This window comes from Ranitomeya imitator, chromosome 5 (genome assembly GCF_032444005.1).
Source record: "Ranitomeya imitator isolate aRanImi1 chromosome 5, aRanImi1.pri, whole genome shotgun sequence".
Lineage (NCBI taxonomy): Eukaryota > Metazoa > Chordata > Amphibia > Anura > Dendrobatidae > Ranitomeya > Ranitomeya imitator.
The window spans coordinates 56618598-56642796 of record NC_091286.1 but is presented as its reverse complement, the minus strand read 5'-3'; the positions used below and the strand labels follow the sequence as shown (position 1 = coordinate 56642796).

The 24199-nt window shown below is 44.3% G+C and overlaps 1 protein-coding gene across 2 annotated transcripts in view; it reads right to left on the bottom strand.

Moving 5' to 3' along the window:
• The window catches only part of UGP2 (UDP-glucose pyrophosphorylase 2), an 80293-nt gene that overhangs the window by 26429 nt on the left and 29665 nt on the right, over nt 1–24199 (bottom strand). For both annotated transcript variants that reach the window (XM_069768699.1, XM_069768698.1), the window contains exons 2-3: nt 22013–22140; nt 16667–16774 (exon numbers count right to left, since the gene is read on the bottom strand). In XM_069768699.1, coding sequence (XP_069624800.1) covers nt 16667–16774; nt 22013–22126 — 222 coding nt within the window. In that variant the 5' untranslated portion in view covers nt 22127–22140. The remainder of the gene's footprint in view (nt 1–16666; nt 16775–22012; nt 22141–24199) is intronic.

Genomic DNA, 24199 nt, shown 5'->3' with positions numbered 1-24199 from the left:
GCGTGGGTTTCCTCCGGGCACTCCGGTTTCCTCCCACATTCCAAAGACATACTGATAGGGATTCTAGATTGTGAGCCCAATCGGGGACAGTGATGATAATGTGTGCAAACTGTAAAGCGCTGCGGAATATGTTAGCGCTATATAAAAATAAAGATTATTATATAACAGAATTGCCAAAGCCAGTGCCGCCTTCGGAAGACTGCGTAAGAACGTCTGGGAACGAATGGGACTCAGCCTTAGCACCAAGCTGAAGGTCTACTGCGCGGTGGTCCTCACCACACTTCTCTATGCTAGCGAGACCTGAACAGTCTACAGCCAGCATGCTAAACAGCTTAATCATTTTCACATGAGTTGCCTCCGCAGACTCCTCCACATCAGGTGGCAAGACAATGTCCCGGACACGGCAATTCTGAAACAAACTGGGCTCTGCAGCGTTTACACTCTCCTGCTGAAAGTCCAAAGCCAGGTGGGCTGGACATGTGGACAGCTGACTACCGAAACAACTGCTGTACGGAGAACTGTGCCAAGGAAAGCGAGCAGTTGAGGGGTAGAAGAAGCGCTATAAAGACTGCCTTAAGGTGTCTCAAAAACCTGGAAGTCAACACCAATGAATGGGAAGAGCTTGCCCTGGATCGACCAGGTTGGCGGGCCAGGATCACCTCAGGAGCACGTGCAGCTGAAGATAGGAAAATCTTTGACGCAAAAAGAAAGCGCGCTGTACGCAAGGCACAAGTAGAATCTGGTGTACTGGCCACATCTGCTTCCTTCTGTCAAGTATGTGGGCGAACCTTCAGGGCCCGGATTGGACTCATCAGCCACCTCCGGACCCATAACTATTAATTCTCTTCTAACCCTGAAGTCATAGTCATCTTCGAAAACGAAGGACGAACATCATCACTATCAGAGGCAGGATTATAATACAGACAACTACTATACATGCATAACAGAGTCCACCATTTACTACAGGTGATGCTCACCTCCTCCCCCCTCTCTGCACTGTGACCTCTGCACAGATCCCAGGACACTTCCATAAAACTCATACATAGGAGTCAATGAACAGCTCTATTGGTTTCTTGGCTACTGTAAAGCCTATCTGAAATGCTATTGAAGCCGTTGTCCTTTCAAACTATTTTTTTCTTTTATCTGAATGATATAAAATATATAATTTTTTTTTTTTAAAGTCACTTCTAATTCTTAAGCTCAGATTTTGGAAAAATTAAATAAAAAGTTCCGTTTTTTCTGCGTCAAAAAACTTGCACAAATACTTTCATCATAACGGAGTCTGTGAGTAGCTGCAATAGTAACGCATTCCCTTTCACTCCTATAGATTAATGAATAACCCGCAGCACTCCAGGAGAGGAGTATTTTATAGATAAACCTTGATCTCTACAAGTGCAGCACAAAGCGCAGACGCTCTTACCTGAAAAAATATATGTAAGGGTTGTTTTCCTTTTTTTACTACAAGTTGAAATCTACTCCATTAACTTAAAGGCATATGCACATCATATTGTAGGCAGTTAAAAAGGTTTTCTCAAAATCAATCAATGTTAAGGGCGCACTGCTCCCCTACCTTAGAGCTTGCCAGATAAAAGGAGGAGCAGAAAGATTTAGCAGTTTGGGTCAGCAGCATGGTTTCACTGCCGGTCTGAACTGTGCTCTCCCTAAAGCTTCTAGCAGAGGTAACTTTGCCGCTGGAGGACCACCGGGGTCTGAAGCTGACCAGATCCAGCTACAGCAATCCAGCCAGCTTCAGAGCAGCACACGCAAGCTGAACATGATAGAGCTTGTAAGCGCTGAACTCCTTACATATTTTCGAGCACGCCGAAGACACTGCTAGCACCCGAGGAGCATGGTGAGATAACACCTTATCCGAGAACTGTCGCTCATCACTATTCCAAAAGAGAACACTCCATGGCCTTATTTACACATCTGTAAGCCTAGGGAGAAAGGGTATGGGGGGGGGGAGAAGAGTGTATGCCGATCACTTACAGGGACGTAGACTTTCTGAACAACATAAAAAAGGAGAAAAGTCGAGAGCAGAGAACTTCCCTATTTTGCTTTGCGGCCACATAGAATAAAACCGCAGACATGCAGGTGTCACTTCTACCGACTGGTTAACTGGAGAGAAGAATAACCGTCAAAAGCAGATCAGGGTGCCAAGATTAATCATAAGTCACCAAATTATATGTTGTACCGAGATTATCCAGTCACACAAAGCCAAAAGATCTTCTAGAGTAGAGTGAAAAGATTTTTCAGGACCAGTGGCCATGTCGGTAGTCCATGGCCACTCGATCATAGCCCTGCAGACCTCTTACTACCTGCAGCATCCCCGGCACTAATGGCTAGTAGAATACGATTTCCTTTTGATAATCATCAACACTATATGAGGCCCGGCCAGACAGCAAACCGGAACTCAATCAATAGTATCCAGGCACAGGAGTACAGCGCACCTCCCGAGTCACTCTCCACGAAAATATCTGATAATGACTAACACCGTCATCACAGGGTTAATGGAGCGCAAATGACTCAAGGATGGAAAAACTGACTTGTCTTTTCTGTTAGAAATTATTTTCATATTTAAGGACATTTCAGAAAATTGTGTCTTAAATTTTCCCAAATGCTTTGGCGCAGCTTTATTATACTGACAGTATGGCCCATTTTGTGATGCAGTAAATGATTTATAAATAAGCAGCCGCCTCCGGGACATGTACTTATTCAGAGCGCGCGGGCCCATCTGACATTAATGGAATATATTGTGGATATGTCAAATATCCAAAAAGGAAATGTCCAGTTTCATAGAAAAGCACAAGCCTCGTGCTTAGTAGACTTCTCTACCAATTGGACAGCGCTCCAGTCCTAAACATGGCCAATGATGAAGGGGCATGTGACCCCCAACAAGAACCTGCCATGAAACAAATTAAGCTTCTGTTTATTTCCAAGGCACAAGGTATTTTAATAGGGGCTAATGAGGGTGGTCTCCAGCCACATGCCTCATCTAAACAGCTGTGTATTATGTCCTGAACAAGAGGGTGAGGCTTTACAAGCGAGGGCATTGCCACCAATCTCTACTATAAACTAATAAGTGGTTTATAACTTCGTTTACAACACATTTGTAAAAATGATCTTTAAGCGACCTTAAAAATTGACCATAAACGCTCTAGTAAAGTCAGCATTAACTAAAGATCAGCCTACCTTTTTTTTTTTTTAATTCTATCTATCACAGGGAGTTTGCTGCCTTCACCCACCCAGGCTGCAGATATAGGGTGTGATGGTGTGATATGTTATGTGGGTATCATTTTTAATATATTTATACTTTACTGATTTTCATAGTGTTCTCTTGTTGCACTATATCATTCCGTGTATTCCCCATATTGTCTAGAGTCTCAATTACCTTCCAAAAGGCTGATAATTGGATTAGCTCACTTAAGGTACCTTCACACTGAGCAACTTTACAACGAGAACGACAACGATCCGTGACGTTGCAGCGTCCTGGATAGCGATCTCGTTGTGTTTGACACGCAGCAGCGATCAGGATCCCGCTGTGCCATCGCTGGTCGGAGCTAGAAGTCCAGAACTTTATTTGGTCGTCAGGTCGGCGTGTATCGTCATGTTTGACAGCAAAAGCAACAATGCCAGCAATGTTTTTACATGGAGCTAACAACCAGCGAGAACGATAAGTAGGTCACTGGATCGCTCCTGCATCGTTATGGTGTTGCCGTGTTTGACGTCTCTATAGCGACCTAAACAGCGACGCTGCAGCGATCGGCATCGTTGTCTATCTCGCTGCAGCGTCGCTTAATGTGACGGTACCTTTAGTGTCTGCAGCCTGACTGTATTTATGCCTCTTGATGACCCCCTGTAGTGCCTTAATCCCAGCGGCACCTTTGTCAGGTCTAGGAGGCCTGAAAACCACCCCAACCTGTCTGACTACCCCTGGACATAAGGAGGGGGCTAGGGAGGACAGGAGCTGGAAGTCAGTCCCCGTGTGGTGAGGATGATGTAAACACAGCACGTCAGAGAGAAAGGGAAGCATATGGATTTTTTATCCTCTGCTGGATTATTGGACTCATCTCCTTGGACTTTTTATCCTGTTACTGAACTGCATTCATGTTCTGGACTATTGTATCCTCAGTGTGGTGGATTGTTTATGGACCTTTTAGTTTTGCATAATCAATCCCAAAAGACCTTTATTACACTTCCCTCGCTCTGTTGATTGTTTGGTATTGGAGTAGGACCCCCTGACAGAGGTATTAAAAATAAATAAATAAATAATAATAATAATATTAATAATAATAATAATAATAATAATATGGCATGCCGAATTTCAACATGCTCAATCTACTGGCGTCACAAGATTTAATGGGCTTGTCCAATGAAAACATACACAGGATAGGTGATAAACTTGTTGATCGGTGGGGGTTCAACCAATGGGACCCACACTGATTGGCAGAATGGGGCACGTTAGAATGGAGTGGCAATGCACATGGCTGACCACCGCTATACTAACTTCCTATGGGTCTTCCAAGTGCTACGCTCGTCTGTCTGAGAATGAATCCCTGTACAAATCCCTAGTTAGACCGCACATGGAGTACTGTGTCCAGTTTTGGGCACCGGTGCTCAGGAAGGATATAATGGAACTAGAGAGAGTACAAAGGAGGGCAACAAAATTAATAAAGGGGATGGGAGAACTACAATACCCAGATAGATTAGCGAAATTAGGATTATTTAGTCTAGAAAAAAGACGACTGAGAGGCGATCTAATAACCATGTATAAGTATATAAGGGGACAATACAAATATCTCGCTGAGGATCTGTTTATACCAAGGAAGGTGACGGGCACAAGGGGGCATTCTTTGCGTCTGGAGGAGAGAAGGTTTTTCCACCAACATAGAAGAGGATTCTTTACTGTTAGGGCAGTGAGAATCTGGAATTGCTTGCCTGAGGAGGTGGTGATGGCGAACTCAGTCGAGGGGTTCAAGAGAGGCCTGGATGTCTTCCTGGAGCAGAACAATATTGTATCATACAATTATTAGGTTCTGTAGAAGGACGTAGATCTGGGGATTTATTATGATGGAATATAGGCTGAACTGGATGGACAAATGTCTTTTTTCGGCCTTACTAACTATGTTACTATGTTACTATGAATGGAGCAGCAGTTGTGCCAACGAGATGTTGCACCATTTAGTAATAATAATGGATAATAGCCTGAGGTAAAAAGTTCCTGAGTCTGACGATTGGCGCAGTAGAACCGATCAGTGTGTGGAGAGATGATATAAGAGATGGTATAAGTCACTGCTAAACACGCCAGGCCATGGCTTATTTGCCTCACCCCATTAAAATCACATGCATACCCAGCGAGCTGAGCAGTACTCCAGAAGAATGACAGCCAGCAGTGGTGCACACTGATCCGGATAACCTGGAGTCACAAGGCGGGGACATTTCTAAAGGTTATTTTTGAACGTCTCTTCCCCGTGTATGTGGTAATGACATAAATGCCTCTAATAGGACACTGAACATTACTTTCTGTAAATGTCACTAATTGGGATCGTTAGCAGTGGTGTCTGGTAGGGTGAATGACCGGGGTGTGACTGTGTAGATGCCTGAAGTCAATGACAGACGTGTAATAGAAATATGCAGCAACGGGCGCCACTCCGTACACCGACAAGTTATTGTGCAATAAAAAAGGAGTCATAAATGACGACAGCATGGCAGCGATACAAAGAGTAAAAGCCTTCTGTAGAGAAAGTGCAGAATGTGGAGAATTTACTGTCGCTCGAGGGTAAGCCCTACTATGGAGTGATAAGTGCTCAGCAGTAGTGATGAGCAAACGTGCACCGCTAAGGTGTCATCTGAGAATGCTCGGATGCTAACCAAGTGACTTCGATGTGCTTGAAAAATATGTTCTAGTCCACACGGCTGCATGTCTCGGGGCTGTTCGACAGCTGCGGGGACCAGAACATATTTTTCAAGGACACCGAAGTCACTCCGTTAGCACTCGAGCATGCTCAGATAACACCTTACCCAAGCACGTTCACTCATCACTGCTCCGCAAACATCTTGGTCCCTAGTACCGTTACCTTACTGCATCTATATGCCATTTCTATCTTCTCCACTTCGGTCTCTTCTCAGCCCCTATTAGGGGGATTCCATATTCGTTCCCAAAAACCGTTATCAAGATCCTTCCCCGATGCCGCCATTGACTTCCAAGATTCTAAAAACATGAAACTTTGGACTCCATTTAACCTTCTTGCTGGAGGCGTCTGTTTTTTTATTTTTTGGGTCAGACACAAAAATATGGTGGGCAACACTATTGTGTTTAGGATCAGTCTAGCTCTATGAATGAACTTAGAACACTGTTTTTTCAGGTATTAAAATAGAAACCTCTAAAAGGATTGCTGAATTTTCAGCAAAACAATGTGAACGCAGCTTAACACATACAGTACAGACCAAAAGTTTGGACACACCTTCTCATTTAAAGATTTTTCTGTATTTTCATGACTATGAAAATTGTAAATTCACACTGAAGGCATCAAAACTATGAATTAACACATGTGGAATAATATACTTAACAAAAAAGGGTGAGAACTGAAATTATGTCTTATATTCTAGGTTCTTCAAAGTAGACACCTTTTGCTTGTCACACTTTTTTGTTAAGTACGGTATATAATTCCACATGTGTTAATTCATAGTTTTGATACCTTCAGTGTGAATGTACAATTTTCATAGTCATGAAAACAGAAAAATCTTTAAATGAGAAAGTGTGTCCAAACCTTTTGTCTGTACTGTATGTATCTCGGATTAATAACGTAACCCACACTGTAATCTACGCACACAGCGTCTGCACACTTCGGCTCTATGAGCAAACAAACTTAAAAAGGAACCGAGAGCAATTTAATAATTTATATGTCGGTGTAGCACTTTAAAAGAGAAGTTTATCCCTTTGAGACCTCAAAATATGCAGGAAATCAAGTTTTAACGTTCTGAATATATGTGATATGTTGTTATATAAATGGTTTGGGAACATTAAAAGGTTCTCTTTACAGACATATGGGCTTTTCATTTCAACAGCAGTCTGTATTTTGCATTGTACGTAGTTTGACGTAGGAAAAGAAAAAAAAAAAAAAGTGTCTAAAGCAAATTATTATTATTAACTCAGTGCAGACCTGGTGCTTAAAGATAAAATTCCATACAATTACGCCGCCATCAGTACAAAGCCTTATCTGCACATGTACGTATACACCGACTGTCTCATCCATTGTGAACATACGTAGATTCATAGAGTAGAACAGTCAGGGGCAGACAAGGGGAGCAGCGTCAAGCCAACATGAGAGAAAAATCAGAACTACATTGGGTGACCATAATCAAGCAGAAAGATTTTTGCTTGCAGATTGCTGGTTCATTTAAAGAGTGACCATAAATCAATAGAACACATGAAAATAAGAAGCTTCGTAATGTATCTTATCAGAGAGATCTGCTTCTTTCTCCAGACTGAGCTAATCACTCAATTCATGGGGAATTCTGTAAACTGAATAATTTACCCATTAATGAGCCAGGAGATAACAGTTGGTGCTTCTAAGATTCCGTGGAGTGGGAGGAGATAGAGGCAGACATTCTGCTACAAGCTCCATATAACTTTACGAGCACCAACTGTCTTCAGTAATGTAAATAATGTGGCTTCACCGAATACAGATTTTACCCGATAATTGGGAATTTTGAAAATGAATGATCGATCAGTCCAGGAGAAAAAAGCAGATTTATCTGCTAAGATATTTTAGAAAGTTTTTTATTTTCAAGTGTACTATTGATTTATGGAAAAAAATGTGAAAGGCGCCGGTTATTCTTTAAATGCACTTTTAAGCGGATTATTGGAAGCAAGCTGCTGGTGCTTTACGTCCCATTATATATTTATTATTTGCTGAACAAAGGGACCAGACAACCATTAATATGAATGAAGGTCTCAGCGGCCCCCCAACAGAAGATCCAGGGGGTGAGGAGGATCAGCAGCAGCTTACTCCACATTTTCATGGAAAGCTCTTACACGCTTGGCTACTTACAATTCTCCATGAGTATTTTGCATCATTGTCTTGCCCCTTTCCTCTGGTATAGGTAGCCCTCCTTAACTGGGGGGCTCCATAGCAGCTGCTACACTGCTGACCTGATGAACCTTGGGGAAAGCCATCCTCAACACGATAACACTGTAGCACACTTTTATAACGATAAGTGGGTTGTTTTAAAGTGGATCTTTCACCAGATTTCACAAAAACTGTCTAAATAATTAGACAGAGCTCTGGAGATCTATAGACACTGGTGTACTTACACTGAAAATCCAAGTCAGAATGGCTGCATAATGCTGATACAAAAAGGAGTACTTTAGTAGTCCATCCAGAGAGAGATCTCATGAGTCCCTATGTATTCAGTCTCTGCCAATCACCCCAACCTGGCCGACAGCTGCAGTTTGTACTAAGTAGTGAGAGATGTCAGCAGCAGCAGGGAGGAGGGACACTGAGGAACTGTCAATCAGGGTAGGTGGGCAGCAGAAATTAAAGGGAGCCTGCCATGTAAAAAAAAAAAAACGCTATTATCATAGATATGGGGTTAATCTGCAGGTTCTGACACCGTGCGGCCGCCTCATTGAGAGCCCGCTGCAGGGAGGAAATTAACTACGGTATTTCCCCGGCAGGCTCAGTCTTTCAGTCATACATAGGGGTTGCGCCGGAGTGGCTTCAGTCACCGCTCTGTGTATAGAAAGCGGAGGCACCGACTGACAGCCGGCCCTAATGATGAGCTGGCTGTGCGAGGGAGTGGTTACAGTCACCTCTCCATGTGCAAATTGGCGGTGAAATCGCGCAGGTGCGCGTAACCCGGTGTCCACAAAATACTAGCAGGACGCCGCCATCATGTAGAGTTTCTCAATCTAAACAAACGTGCATTTTACTGGGTGAGCCCATGAGCGTTCATGACCACACGGATCACAACATTGTAGTAATCTGAATTACCTACACAAGAAGTACGAATGGGAGCATTTAGGCACATAAGGTTTTAAATATTGAACTTTTGTTTTTTAAATAAGTTCACAATAATTCTCAATGAATCTTTACAGTCTAGGAGTGCCTTGCACGGCTGCTGCCTTCCGTCGTCTACACACATGGTGGATGAGTAATTTATGGTACAATAAGAGTCTGAAAAAAAAAAACAATACATAATAAATATAGCGTGCGGCTGAAGATGTCAACTGATCTCATTGTCACAATACACAGTGTTCAGTATAGAGCACAGAATGTTATGTATAGAATAAATTATGACATCTAAAGAATGACTGTAGTGGAACAAAAGAATAATCTGCACGCACCAAAAATAACACCAAGTAGAGTTAAAGCATAACTTGTCCTCTCACAGAAAGCCTATAGACAGAATGACTTATGGGGCAAACGCCAAATTAAAATGTCCAGAAGCTTTCTCAATTTACAAGCTCTGTCTTCCACTCTTTCAGTGGTAGGTTTTTCCTTGTAAGAATTCTGTCAGCACCATAGGTGCATGTACTTCCTTTTAGTTACTTCCTAGCATGCACTACACTTGTTACAGTCTAAGACTCTAATGGCTTACCAGACCTAAACGGATAGCCCACCTATCATACCTGCATGCAGGAAAAATACAAGAAACAGTCGCCCCGCACTTCCTGCATGGCGCACAAAGAGCCCCTCCGTTTACTGCTTAGCAACAAACCGCCCCTCGCTTACTGCTCAGCGACAAAGAACAGCCCCACACTTACTGCACAGCGACCAAGAACAGCCCCACACTTGCTGCACAGCAGCCAAGAACAGCCCCACACTTGCTGCACAGCTCAGAAGGGAAGGACCACTGTTTTACTTTTTTAAAGCAGAATTTGCTGGAATTGAGATCGAACGCCATATCACGTATGGAGAGCCCCTGATGTGCCTAAACAGTGGAAACCCCCAATTCTAACTCCAACCCTAACCCCAACGCACCCCTAAGCCTAATCCCAACCATAACCACACCCCTAACCCAAACACACCCCTAACCTTAATTCCATCCCTAACCAAAACCCTGACAGCACCCCTAACCCTAATACCAGACCTAATCTCAACCCTAACCATAACCCTAACCACACCCCTAACCCTAATCCCAACCCTAACCCCAACCGTAAACTTTAGCCAAACCCCAACTTTAGCCCCAACCCTAACTCAGTTCCCAAAGAGCAGTACTAGTGCGGCGCATGTCGGGAAGGGGTTAATAAGTGTGATTTCTTGCCTTATAAATGGGGTTGGGACCATCAGTTGTGTTGTGCAGAAGGCTGGTGGATACATAGCTGATAGTCTTACTGAATAGACTGTTAGAATTTGTATTATGGCAAGAAAAAAGCAGCTACCGTATATACTCGAGTATAAGCCTTGTTTTTCAGCCCACTTTTTTGGTCTCAAAGTCCCCCTCTCAGCTTATACTCGAGTCATACCCAGGGGTCGACAGGGGAGGGGGAGCGGGGGCTGTCTAATTATACTCACCTACTCCTGGCGTGGTCCCTGCACATCCCTGCTTCTTCCAGCGCTGCAGCTTCTTCCTGTAGTGAGCGGTCACATGGTACCGCTCATTACAGTAATGAATATGCGGCTCCAACTACCATAGAGGTAGAGCCGCATATTCATTACTGTAATGAGCGGTAACGGTGACCGCTCACTACAGGAAGAAAATGCAGCGCCGGGGAACAGACATGCAGCGACGGCGCCAGGAGCAGGTAAGTATGACGGGGGCAGTGCGCACTACTCACCTGCTCCTCGTGCCACCGGCGGCGCCGCTGTGTCTTCCGCAGTGACGCTCAGGTCAGAGGGCGCGGTGACGCGATTAGTGTACGCCGCCCTCTTCCTGAACGTCGGTGCAGAGTATGGGAAGAGACAGCGGCGGTCAGCATATGGGGCAAATATCTATATGGAGCATCTTATGGGGCCATGTGCAGCATTACATGGGGCAAATATCTGTATGGGGCCATGTGCAGCATGATATGGGGGCAAATATCTGTATGGGGCATCTGTATGGGGCCATGTGCAGCATGATATGGGGGTAAATATCTGTATGGGGCATCTATGTGGCCATGTGCAGCATGATATGGGGGCAAATATCTGTATGGGGCATCTTATGTGGCCATGTGTAGCATTATATGGGGCAAATGTCTGCATGGAGCATCTTATGGGGCCATGTGCAGCATTATATGGGGCAAATATCTGTATGGAGCATCTTATGGGGCCATGTGCAGCATTATATGGGGCAATTATCTGTATGGAGCATCTTATGGGGTCATAATCAACATTTGTGCAGCATTATATGGGGCATATTTTAATATGGAGCATCTTATGGAGCCCATCATTTACTGTATGGAGCATTATATGGGGCTCCTGATTCAATATGGATATTCAAAAACACTTAACCTACTGATGTCTCAATTAATTTTACTTTTATTGGTATCTATTTTTATTTTTGAAATTTACCGGTAGCTGCTGCATTTTACACCCTAGGCTTATACTCGAGTCATTAAGTTTTCCCAGTTTTTTGTGGCAAAATTAGGGAGGTCGGCTTATACTCGAGTATATACGGTAAGTAACAAAAAAAAAAAAAACAAGTGGCCATCATTACTTTAAGAAATGAAGGTCAGTCAGTCTGAAAAATTGGGAAAACTTTGAAAGTGTCCCCAAGTGCAGTGGCAAAAACCATCAACCGCTACAAAGAAACTGGCTCACATGAGGATCGCACCAGGAAAGGAAGACCAAGAGTTACCTCTGCTTCTGAGGATAGCTGCTAGGAAACCACTGCTAAGGACAGGCAACAAGCAGAAGAGACTTGTTTGGGTTAAAGAACACAAGGAATGGACATTAGACCAGTGGAAATCTGTGCTTTGGTCTGATGAGTCCAAATTTGAGATCTTTGGTTCCAACCACCGTGTCTTTGTGTGATACAGCAAAGGTGAACGGATGGACTCTACATGCCTGGTTCCCACCGTGAAGCATGGAGGAGGAGGTGTGATGGTGTGGGGGTGCTTTGCTGGTGACACTGTTGGGGATTTATTCAAAATTGAAGGCATACTGAACTAGCACGGCTACCACAGCATCTTGCAGCGGCATGCTATTCCATCCGGTTTGCGTTTAATTGGATCATCATTTATTTTTCAACAGGACAATGACCCCAAACACACCTCCAGGCTGTGTAAGGGCTATTTGACCAAGGAGGAGAGTGATGGGGTGCTACGCCAGATGACCTGGCCTCCACAGTCACCAGACCTGAACCCAATCGAGATGGTTTGGGGTGAGCTGGACCGCAGAGTGAAGGCAAAAGGGCCAACAAGTGCTAAGTATCTCTGGGAACTCCATCAAGATTGTTGGAAGACCATTGCCGGTGATTACCTCTTGAAGCTCATCAAGAGAATGCCAAGAGTGTGCAAAGCAGTCATCAAAGCAAAAGATGGCTGCTTTGAAGAACCTAGAATATAAGACAAAATTTCAGTTGTTTCACACTTTTTTGTTAAGTATATAATTCCACATGTGTTAATTTATAGTTTTGATGCCTTCATGAAAATACAGAACAATCTTTAAATGAGAAGATGTGTCCAAACTTTTGGTCTGTACTGTAAGTTTTGGCATCTTGACTTCTCTCACTTCTGTATTCAAATTGCAAACCACAGGGGGGAAAAAAAAAAAAAAAACACCCATGAACAGCAGCTTGGCTGCATGCTAATTATTCCAATGCACCACCAGGATATAAAAAAAAAACTGATAATGAAAATATGACAACAAAGAGATTTTACATTTGCTGAGAATTTTAATTTAAAAAAAAAAAAGCGTATATACAATACATGTAATACTGTCTCCTAAACATGTCTTCATAATTAATTTAGTATCTGCATTTCAGGAACACAACAGATCCGGATTCAAGAGATTAATGGCCACATGTTCAAATCTAGTGATGATACTGAATATATAAGGTGTGACGCAAGTGACTTCCAGCAATGATTACTAATGCGAACACTATGGAAGAAATCCGTAACTACAAGGCTCAGAACAAAGGACAAATAACTGCCAGGTAATAATCTAGTAATTACAGAGTCACACTCCGGACCGCCTGCAGCAAGCTACTGACGACTGTGGTGCTCTAGGCTATACAGGCCGGGATCACAGGTCCAGATTTGTATTTTCTAAAATTTAAAAAAAAAATTCATAACCCCTGGAAAAAAAATAAAAAAATTCCTTCTCACAAAAAAAAAAAAATGCAAGTAAAAATAAGATAAAACCAGCCTCAGTCACAGATTCATCACAACCTACCTCACCCAGACTTTGCATCCTACCTATACACACAGAGGACATGTTACTTGTCATAAATAACATTTTTCATCACCGGATGTAAACGCCGCTGTTCTCCTGAATCTGGCATGGTTTTTATTTTGTTCATACGCTTCTCTATTTTTCAGATCTAGCCCCTTCTTCCCATGAAAAATCTCGTCTTTTATACAACTAGGTGTTGTCAGAAAGAACCCCAAACAAGAAAGCTGAGGATCACACCCACTTGGCCAAAAGCCCTACATTTACTTATTGGGAAGAGGGGCCCACATCTCAGGAACAGAAAGGCACAGCCAGATTCAGGAGAACAGCGGCATTTGTACCAGGTAAAAAAAAACAAACAAAAAAAAAAACATTTATTGCAAGTGACATCCTCTAAGTTATACCTGGAGAAACCCCTCCAAACTATACAGCCTAGATCCTGGACTTACATATTGATGACCTATTTGTAGGACATATTATTGGATTGGTGGGGGTCTGATGCCCGCTACCCCACTAATCAACAATTAGCAGGTCCCATAGAGACTTGCCGTAACAGTACGGCATCGGACCACCACAGCACCATGTAGTATCATTCACGTCAATGAATGCTGAACGGTAACCCAAGAGCGGTCACTACAGATGTACAGAGCCGCGGTGATCGGGATCTGCACAGCTTTACTTCTGGCTACTATGGAACCCAGGAGCAGTTAAATTGGTGGAGCACGGGGTATTGGCCGCCAACCGGTCTGATATGATGACCTGTCCTAAGGAAAGCCTCAGACACATATATTTACGACTATATACATCAATTATTTACAGTCAAATGTACCTGACATTTACAAAGCTTAAAAAAGCGGTAATCCCACCTACTTGGAAAACAAGAATTGAGTCAAAACCTAAAGAGTGTGGTGTAAAGGAGATGTAACCACGAAGAACCATTGGGACGACTGTTTTTACTTTTCGTGCATCCCGATCAGAAAGCTTCAGAAGACATCACGAAAATTAGGAATTATGCATACATTTCTTGCCAAAAATTGGACGGAATAAAAAACGAAAAAAAGTTCAAGATTGCCAGATAATAATGCGCGCAAGTGCCCGTATCGCGGGAGCTCAGGTGACATTTTCGAGTCCCCACGGCCGAAAGTTTCCTGGCTGTTAGACAGCCATAAAACATACATGGATTGCCCATGTTTGTCAGGCAACCCCTGAATATTTTGTGGCTGTCTAAAAGCCGCAGATGACGCGGCCGCGGGGACTAGAACTTGTCAATCGCGCACCCGCGATACTCTACGCATATCGGAGCTCCCTCGGCAAACTTGAGTAACGAGCACTTGCTCTCATCACTGGCGCCAGACTAATGAAACGCTAATCCTACAAGTCTGTTTAGACAAAACGACGGGAGGTACAAAGATACTGCGGGTCTTTAACAGCCTGATTACACAGGCAGACGCGACCTGCAGCAGACCGTGTAGTGTGCATTAGTGGCCATTGCTCTCAATGATGTTAGTCTTGCTCACGTTGCCGACAATCATCTTTTGTGCCGCAGAAAAAAAAAATAATTTACAAGTCGCTCTGCTCGTTCATCGGATGATCAGCAGAATGTTTAGACTGCATGATTATTGTGAGTAGAGTGTTCATCAGTCCCTTTACTTTATGCGCAAGTAGAGCTCCAGGAACAAACACTAAATACAACTACAGGTCCCTACACAACCGATCAAGGCAGATCTGCCCGGCCCTGTATCCGGGGGCTAGAGTCCTTTATTTCTGTATAAGATTGGGCTCTTCCATACAGTGGCATCCGGTAGTGTCAGTCCAATAGGAGAAAAATGCCACCGTAAGTCTTCCAAAAAGACCTATGGACACCGCTGACATGGAAAAAACTACTGGCAATTTATATATCAGTGGTGACCTTTAATAAAATTGTGCTACGTTTCAGTCTTAAATCATCATTTTCAGACTCCAAACATGCAGGATGGAGCCTGATCCAAGTTTTAGGATTTTTCTTTTGTAGTATTGTCTCTCCTAGTAACATAAGAGCACGCCGGTCTCTCATCTATACGCTGTAGTCACATTAACCTGGTAAAAAGTTGCTTAACTTTGCATAAAAAAAGCAAATTAATGAAAGTTAGAGGATAAAAAGAAAAAAAAAAAAAAAAAAAAAAGATCAAAACATTTAAATGTAAATCTTCTCTGCAAGATTTATGCATTTAAAGTAAGAGACAAATGTAGTGTGAAGAGAGACATTGACAATTTGTCAGTAGACTAAAAATAACGTACAGGCGCCAATAATTGCTAAAGTGAAAAAAAAAAACAAAAAAAAACAGGACAAATAGATTGTGTATAATGTAAAAAAACAGAGATCACCTCAAATAAACCCAGTCTATGGTACGCAAGGACCAGCCTGGACATAAAGCTGACTTGTACCCTGTGAGGAGCCTCAGTGTTTCCGATCACACTGCTGTTCCCTGGGTCTACGCCAGCGTTGGCCTTTATCCACATAGACAAATCCAAGTTAAAGCATAAGAAGCGTGAATTCATGGCACACTGCAAAGTAAGAAATCTCTGCTCCCCACCACAAAGTGAAGGACACCCTTAGCTCGTGGTGCCGCCTGCACCCATTACATTGCTCAGGTGGTTCGGGCATTTAGGTTCTGATTCATTACAGATTTTGCCTTTTTTTGTCTATTAATTGGTTTCTTTTCGCCTCTTTTTCATGTGCTCCTTATTCTTTTAAAATGTCTACTTTATATGGGTCAACCTTTGCTTTTTTTTGCTTTTCTTGTTTTGAGTTAGTCGTTGTGAGCGAGGTGTGGGGATTCCAGATGCTTTGAGTCGATTTAACAATTGCGATTTCCTATAATTTTATGTACGTCTGAAGTTTGAGGAAATTTTGCAACATGTCACTTTTTGAGCCCCCCCCCCAAAAAAAATAAATAAAAATAAATTGCTTTTTTTTTTTTTTTTTTTTTGCACAAAAATTTGTCAGTCACGTGCAAAACATATCAACTAATACCAAAAAACAAAAAAATGACTTTGGAGGTGATACCTTGTCTAGCGATGACAATTTGTAGTTAATTAAAGCAATAAATAATTGTGGTCTTTATGATGCTGCACAGTACAACCAGCTCGTTATCTACCCTAAATCTCATGTAGTAGGACTTGTTATTACAAGTCTTTCTGTAAAACTATCCTCATTCTTAAGGAAGCTGCCAGCACAAAAAAAAGAAAACACAAAGACGCCAAAAACGGACAAAGGAATACCTGTACAACTGTGTAACTGTACAATATGCAGAAGCTATATCCACAAGCCACAGAGTGGTGATGAGTAACATGATATAGTAACTCACAGAATCCTCTGGGGGTCTCTGGATCTTTCCCCAATCGACAGAAGGTCCTTTCTCTTGCAAGAAGCGATGAAACAACTTCTGGAAGCCTTCCAAGTCTTTCTTGGTATGCTACAGGGGAGAAAACATACATATTACTTCAGAAATGTGTAAGAAGGCTTAAACAGAGAGAACAAAAAAAGTGGTCAATCACAGTACCCTAGTAGAGTAAAAAAAAAAAAAAATGTTCTCTACGTTTGTGCAGTTTAAAGAAGCCTTCCTCCTCTTAACGTATTGCAGTCATCTGATTATATAAAACCGTGTACTTACAATTGCTCATTTTGTCTTTCTACCCAGCTAATTCTTCTCTTTTCTCTGCTCTATGTAAAGGAAGTCGCTTGCCTGTCATTTATCACCCTACGTCACCCTACCATTAGACTCCTGATTCAGCTGCTCCTTCTGCCAGGGACTTTTATAGTGAGTCACGCAGAGACATTTGACCTCCTGTTTCTAAACAGACCTTAAGCCCCCGTCACACATAGCGAGATCGCTAGCGAGATCGCTGCTGAGTCACAAGTTTTGTGACGCAACAGCGACCTCAGTAGCGATCTCGCTATGTGTGACACGTAGCAGCGACCAGGCCCCTGCTGTGAGATCGCTGGTCTTGTCGGAATGGCCTGGACCGTTTTTTGATCGTTGAGGTCCCGCTGAGTAGCACACATCGCTGTGTTTGACACCTTACCAACGACCTCGTTAACAGGACGTCCCATTGAATCGTCATGAAATAGCATCGTTGTACAGGTCGCTACAGGTCGCCGCATCGCTGCTGCGTCGTTGGGGAGATCGCACTGTGTGACATCTGACCAGCGACCACATAGCGACGCAGCAACGATCCCTGACAGGTCGTATCGTTGTCGGGATCGCTTAAGCGTCGCTATGTGTGACGGGGCCTTTAGAAGGACTCAGCTAATCAGTTCTTAATCACATGATGTCACAGACCTAATGGAAAAAAAGAAGAATTAACCGAGTAGAAATGCAAGAGGAGCAATTGTAAGTACACAGTGCTATGTAATATGATGTTTGCAAAATATTAAGAGGATAAAATTTTGATGGGAATGCTTCTTTAAGACTAACATGTGACATTTTACTTCTTATTGAAAGGGTATTGTGACATTTTACTCAAAAAGTAGCTTAAAACACCCCAGCTTTGAATTTGTGGCAAGTTAACTGCTTGCGGACCATACGACACTGCACTGACGTTTATGATCGTTGCAGAGTTAGCAGCTGCACAGAGATCATATAACATTGTCAGAGATGGCTAGAGTTCTCGTAGAGAAGGAAGAGGTGGTTTACTACCCTCTCTGCATTTCTGATTGCTGCATACACAGTGCTGAATGAGTGCTGCGCATACAGCAAAAGGAGCAGTAACTTCACTTTGCTCTCTCAAGTGATCGCCAGCTGTCGGGACGAACTGTTGATTCCTAGCAGATGCAGATTAGCTCTGCAGCGCAGCCAGGAGGCTTGATCTTCCCTGTAACTGAAGTTAATAAATCAGCCCAAGTTACAGGGGAAACCAGCAGCAATCAAATATACGGTACATTGAAATGTTGAAAAGTTCTTTGGAACTGAGCATTTTTAACATTAATTTGCAAAGTTGTTTTTACAAGAACTTTAAAACGTTGCCCGTTTAAAAGGGGGTGATCAGGTCTTCTGATAAAAGTTTGCGGTCACTCTATGTGGCTGCAGACTAATAAATCATGACAGCGTGTGGTGCTTATGCTGTCAGGATTCACCCATAATGCTGGTCACGTGACCAAGTATGTGATTTGCCTACTAGATGTCGGCTTCCCTAAATTCACTTGTACTAAGAGAAACCAGGCACGTTTACTTGGAAATCGTTTATTGTCACATGACAACCCGCTCTCCAGCAATACCGGTGAATCCTGGCAGCAAGTGCCCCACACTGTCAGGATTCAGAAGTCTGAAATTACACAGAATGACTGATAGCCAAGTAAATGAAGACTAAAGAGAAAATGCACAGCTAGAAATCAGTCATCCTCTGGAAAAGGCAGAAGCACAGATGAAGCATTTTGGACGAATGGCTATGCAATGTAACAGCACAGGAGGCAAGCGGCTATGCAATGTAACAGCACAGGAGGCAAGCGGCTATGCAATGTAACAGCACAGGAGGCATGCGGCTATGCAATGTAACAGCACAGGAGGCAAGCGGCTATGCAATGTAACAGCACAGGAGGCATGCGGCTATGCAATGTAACAGCACAGGAGGCAAGCGGCTATGCAATGTAATAGCAAAGGAGGCAAGCGGTTATGCAATGTAATAGCAAAGGAGGCTGGAGTCAAACATTAACCAGGAAGCTGATAAACGCGCTCTCACTACAACAGAGCACAATTTTATTTGCTTGGCAAGTTTAATATGGCTGCAATCCAATAAAAATGATAAGAGGATTTACACCTCTGGCACCATCATTACTATACAAGGCACAATGCAGGATTGAAGCCATTCAGGGTCCAATAGAGAACAAGGGCACAAGATATAAAAACCATTACCTTATAAAATATTTGATCAGGAGAAATATAATATACGGTATTTAATTTAGGTCATATAACCCAATATTTCCAGATGATAATCTTAATCGTTAGCAAGGCAGAGACGTCCCTTGCCTATTAAAGTTATGGCGGTAAATGTCAACTACTATAGACAATCAGTATAGCATATGGCCCACACAAAAAAAAAACACTGTGCTGATGTTAGACTACAGGTCTACAGAGTCGTTCAGAAATCGCAGTATTATTGTCACTCGCATCATAGCGGTCTGTGTTACTGCAGCAATGTATGTTTCACTATAAAACAATGTTAAGTTTCAGAAAAAAAACCATTTTCTTGAAAAGCCAGCCGGGGACTGTGTGTGTTAGGCCGGGGTCACACTTGTGTGTGCAATGCGAGAAACTCACGCGAGTCTCGCGCATCAATATCCGGCACTGCCGCTGGCGGTTCGGACAGAAGCGGTCAGCTGCATAGAAATACATGCAGCCGCACACTCCGATCCCGAGTGCTGGGTATTGACAAGCACTGAACACGCATGTGTGACCCTGGCTTTAGAGGACTAGTCTAAGGCATGTCTCTAGCGGCTTCTCCCTGCCACTTTCCTCTAGACCAGGGTTTCTCAACTCCAGTCCTGAAGACCCACCAATAGGTCCAGTTTTCAGGATATCCTTAGTATTGCACAGGTGATAATTTCATCACCTGCTCAAACATTAATTATATCACTGTACAACACTAAGGAAATCCTGAAAACATGACCTGTTGGTGGCTCTTGAGGACTGGCGTTGAGAAACACTATACTAGACTGACTCCTACACATACATCGGGAGAGACCCATCAAATCAAAAGGAGTTGGGCATGGAGAAGCTGCCGAGGACTGGCATGCGTGCGTACGTACATCTGGCACCTCGGTTGTGATGTTGTATTGTTTAGCCCCCAGGAAGCTTCACCCATTGAGAGAATGTCCTAATAGGGCTGTTTCACGAAGTTATATAAATAAAACAGGTCTGTCTCACCAAAATGTGGATTCACCCCCGGGTGAGGACTGTCTGCCTGCAAGCCTGTGACACTTTGAACAGTAAATCTGAGGCGGACATCTGAAGGTTAGCCTCAGATTCCTGCCGGCGAGTCCAGTGCAAACACAGGTCGAATTTTAGCATAAAGAACAGTCTTATCAGTCATCTGAACGGAGTTGTTTTGACTGCAAGTAAAAAGATTTCAGAAAGCCTAAAGGTACCGTCACACTAGACGATATCGCTAGCGATCTGTGACGTTGCAGCGTCCTGGCTAGCGATATCGTCCAGTGTGACAGGCAGCAGCGATCAGGCCCCTGCTGTGCGGTCGCTGGTCGGGGAAGAAAGTCCAGAACTTTATTTGGTCGCTGGACTCCCCGTAGACATCGCTGAATCGGCGTGTGTGACACCGATTCAGCGATGTCTTCGCTGGTAACCAGGGTAAACATCGGGTTACTAAGCGCAGGGCCGCGCTTAGTAACCCGATGTTTACCCTGGTTACCATCGTTAAAGTAAAAAAAACAACCACTACATACTTACCTACCGCTGTCTGTCCCCGGCGCTCTGCTTCTCTGCTCTGGCTGTGAGCACAGCGGCCGGAAAGCAGAGCGGTGACTTCACCACTCTGCTTTCCGGCTGCCCGGCGCTCACAGCCAGAGCAGAGAAGCTGAGCGCCGGGGACAGACAGCGGTAGGTAAGTATGTAGTGGTTGTTTTTTTTACTTTAACGATGGTAACCAGGGTAAACATCGGGTTACTAAGCGCGGCCCTGCGCTTAGTAACCCGATGTTTACCCTGGTTACCGGCATCGTTGGTCGCTGGAGAGCTGCAGCGTCGCTTAGTGTGACGGTACCTTTATTCAGATGACTGGGACAGTCAAATTTCTGCAACAAACCTGCAGCGTGTGAATTTACCCTGAAGAGGCAGCAGAATTGATATTCCAGGTATTCCCACAATTAAGGTTTATTCCCTATCTATAGGATAAGGAAGAAGTTACTGGACTGGATCGTGAGAAGAGGCCTGGTGTGAGCGGAGCAGAGGTGCTCGTGCTGGGAGCAGAGGTGCTCGTGCTGGGAGCAGAGGTGCTCGTGCTGGGAGCAGAGGTGCTCGTGCTGGGAGCAGAGGTGCTCGTGCTGGGAGCAGAGGTGCTCGTGCTGGGAGCAGAGGTGCTCGTGCTGGGAGCAGAGGTGCTCGTGCTGGGAGCAGAGGTGCTCGTGCTGCAGAGGTGCTCGTGCTGGGAGCAGAGGTGCTGCAGAGGTGCTCGTGCTGGGAGCAGAGGTGCTGCAGAGGTGCTCGTGCTGGGAGCAGAGGTGCTCGTGCTGGGAGCAGAGGTGCTCGTGCTGGGAGCAGAGGTGCTCGTGCTGGGAGCAGAGGTGCTCGTGCTGGGAGCAGAGGTGCTCGTGCTGGGAGCAGAGGTGCTCGTGCTGGGAGCAGAGGTGCTCGTGCTGGGAGCAGAGGTGCTCGTGCTGGGAGCAGAGGTGCTCGTGCTGGGAGCAGAGGTGCTCGTGCTGGGAGCAGAGGTGCTCGTGCTCCACTCTATTCATGGTCTATATGCCTACCGGAAATAGCCAAGCGGTGTACCCTGCCTTCTCCGTCAGTGCCATATACAAGGAGTAGAGCGGAGGGCGAGCACCTCCTGCTCATCTCAGATTGGGATCAGGATAGGGGATAAATAGATATATCCATCATTGAAAGTTATTACACAAGACACTAATGCTGTACAGTCCCATTATGGGCGATATACCTGCCCTATAACCAGCATGTGTCACCAGAAAACTAAAAGGGAATAATGTACCTCTAATTCAGACTCTGGGGCTGTAGACAGGATTTTCTCCAGGTCCACCTTCATGGCCTCTTCCAGCTCCTGCCGAATGGCTTCCTGAAACTGGGACATCCCTCCACCAGACATTGCTTTGCTTAAATCTGAAACAAGGGGAAAAGATAAAAATAATGAGTTCCCACACAGAAATATTTATACGCAACTCCAATACAATCCCGATGATAACTGGTCTTTGAAACAAGTGACAATATCCAAATATCAGAGTTGCCTTGTGGAGTAAAGACCCAAGGTCCACTGCTCACTTCCTATGGTGCATTTAGACAGGACAACCGCTAATCGGTGGTCCACGAACTCTCATTTCACGATATGATTGTACATTTAACATAACGACCATGAAATTATCAGACCGGACCATAAGTCTGGCAGCGAAATCTCAGCCTGTTCACACGTGAGCTGATCTGAACAACAGGAAGTTCAGAGCATCCTATTCAGCCACCCGTCGGGGCCGTTGCCTCCAATACTGCTCTCCACAGCAATGTATACAGCCGAGAATCCCACCGGTAGTCATCCTGCCCGTAACTGCACCTGGTGTGAACTGCGGGGGATTACAGCATAGTAGGGTTTTTTTTTTTAACTTTTCTTCTCTCCTCCTTCGGGCCAGTTCTGGAGAATTTTCCAAGAACTTTTGGCTATTGAAAACCATATATGCTGTACTACATGTAAAGTATATATAAAAAAAAAAAGGGGGGGCTTCCAAAACTGGTTTTACTAATCAGAAAAAAATTAAACTGAAAATTTGTGTAAATTTTAAAAGGGAACCAGTCATTTGATCCACGGTGCTTCAGAAAGAATTAGACACTTGCTGCGTGATTGCAGCCAGATATTTTATATTTTCAGACAGTCTTTGATGAGAAGCCTGAGGAAGGTGGTCAGCAGCTCGTCCCCACCCGCTCCAGTAGACCGACAGCTCTGTGTATGCACAAAACAAGACACTTCTCAATAATATCTGGGAGTGAAGATGCCGCCGGTGACCTGCCTCGGACTAGTCCATCAATACGCAGCGACCTGTCAACTATTCAAAGTATGTTTTTTGAGTAAAATATACCCGGCTGATGTCCGGGGTTCGGACATGTATCTGATGACAGAAAATCCAGTAACAATATGTCAAGTGTCCACATTATGCGGTGACAGATCATACGGCAATGAGAGAAGATCGCATTGGAGAGAAAAAAAAAATAAAAATAGGCAAAACCTTAAAGTCACTTTCCGGGTTCACAAGCAGAAGTGCATAAAATAATTCCTAATGCATAGATAAAACACCTGGTGCCAGGGCCGGACTGGCCATCTGGCAATTCTGGCAAATGCCATAAGGGCCTGCCTGGTCATGGGCCTCCTTGTCTGCTACGCTGTTAACAGAATCTGTGTTCTCAAGACACCCATACTGTTAAGAGTTGTGACGGAGCACAAAGTCGCTGACTCCATCACTTACCCCAGCAGTCCAGAGGAATCATCAGAAATATTGGTCATGGGGACGGGGACAACATGGGTCTGTGTGAGATCAAATGCCAGGACTGAATTTCAGTCCCAGCCCATACCTGCCTGGTGCCCTCCTCATTTTATTTTTTGGGGATATTCTCCAAATCACCGTCCCTTCTGCAGCATTAATTTGGCTGCCAGCTTCTCTGGCCACTTCCCTCCACACTATGATTGTGGTCTTACGCTCCCCCTTGTTTTTGGGTGAACCAACTAAGACCTAAGCGGTCCTGTATTACAAACCCCCCATTTCTTACACCACCGCTGAGTCTCTGCTCTCCTGTTATTGTCTGCAGCACTGACATCATGTGGAGGCACTGCAGCCAATCAGTGAGATCAGTGGCTACAAATCACTGAGCTCACTGACTGGCAGTAGCGGTGCTGTCCACTTGACCTGAGCACTGAAAACAACTACTGGGAAGCAGCGACAGATTCACTGCTGGACCCAGGGAATGCGAGTAAGGCTACTTTCACACTAGCGTCGGAATTCGGCCCGTCGTATTGCATCGGGCCGAGATTCCGACGCTAGCGTTGTTAGCGCCGCACAACGGGTGCAGCGGATGCATTCTCCAGCGCATCCACTGCCCCATTGTGAGGTGCGGGGAGGTGGGGGCGGAGTTCCGGGCCGCGCATGCGCGGTCGGAAAAAGCAGTCCGTCTGGAGCAAAAA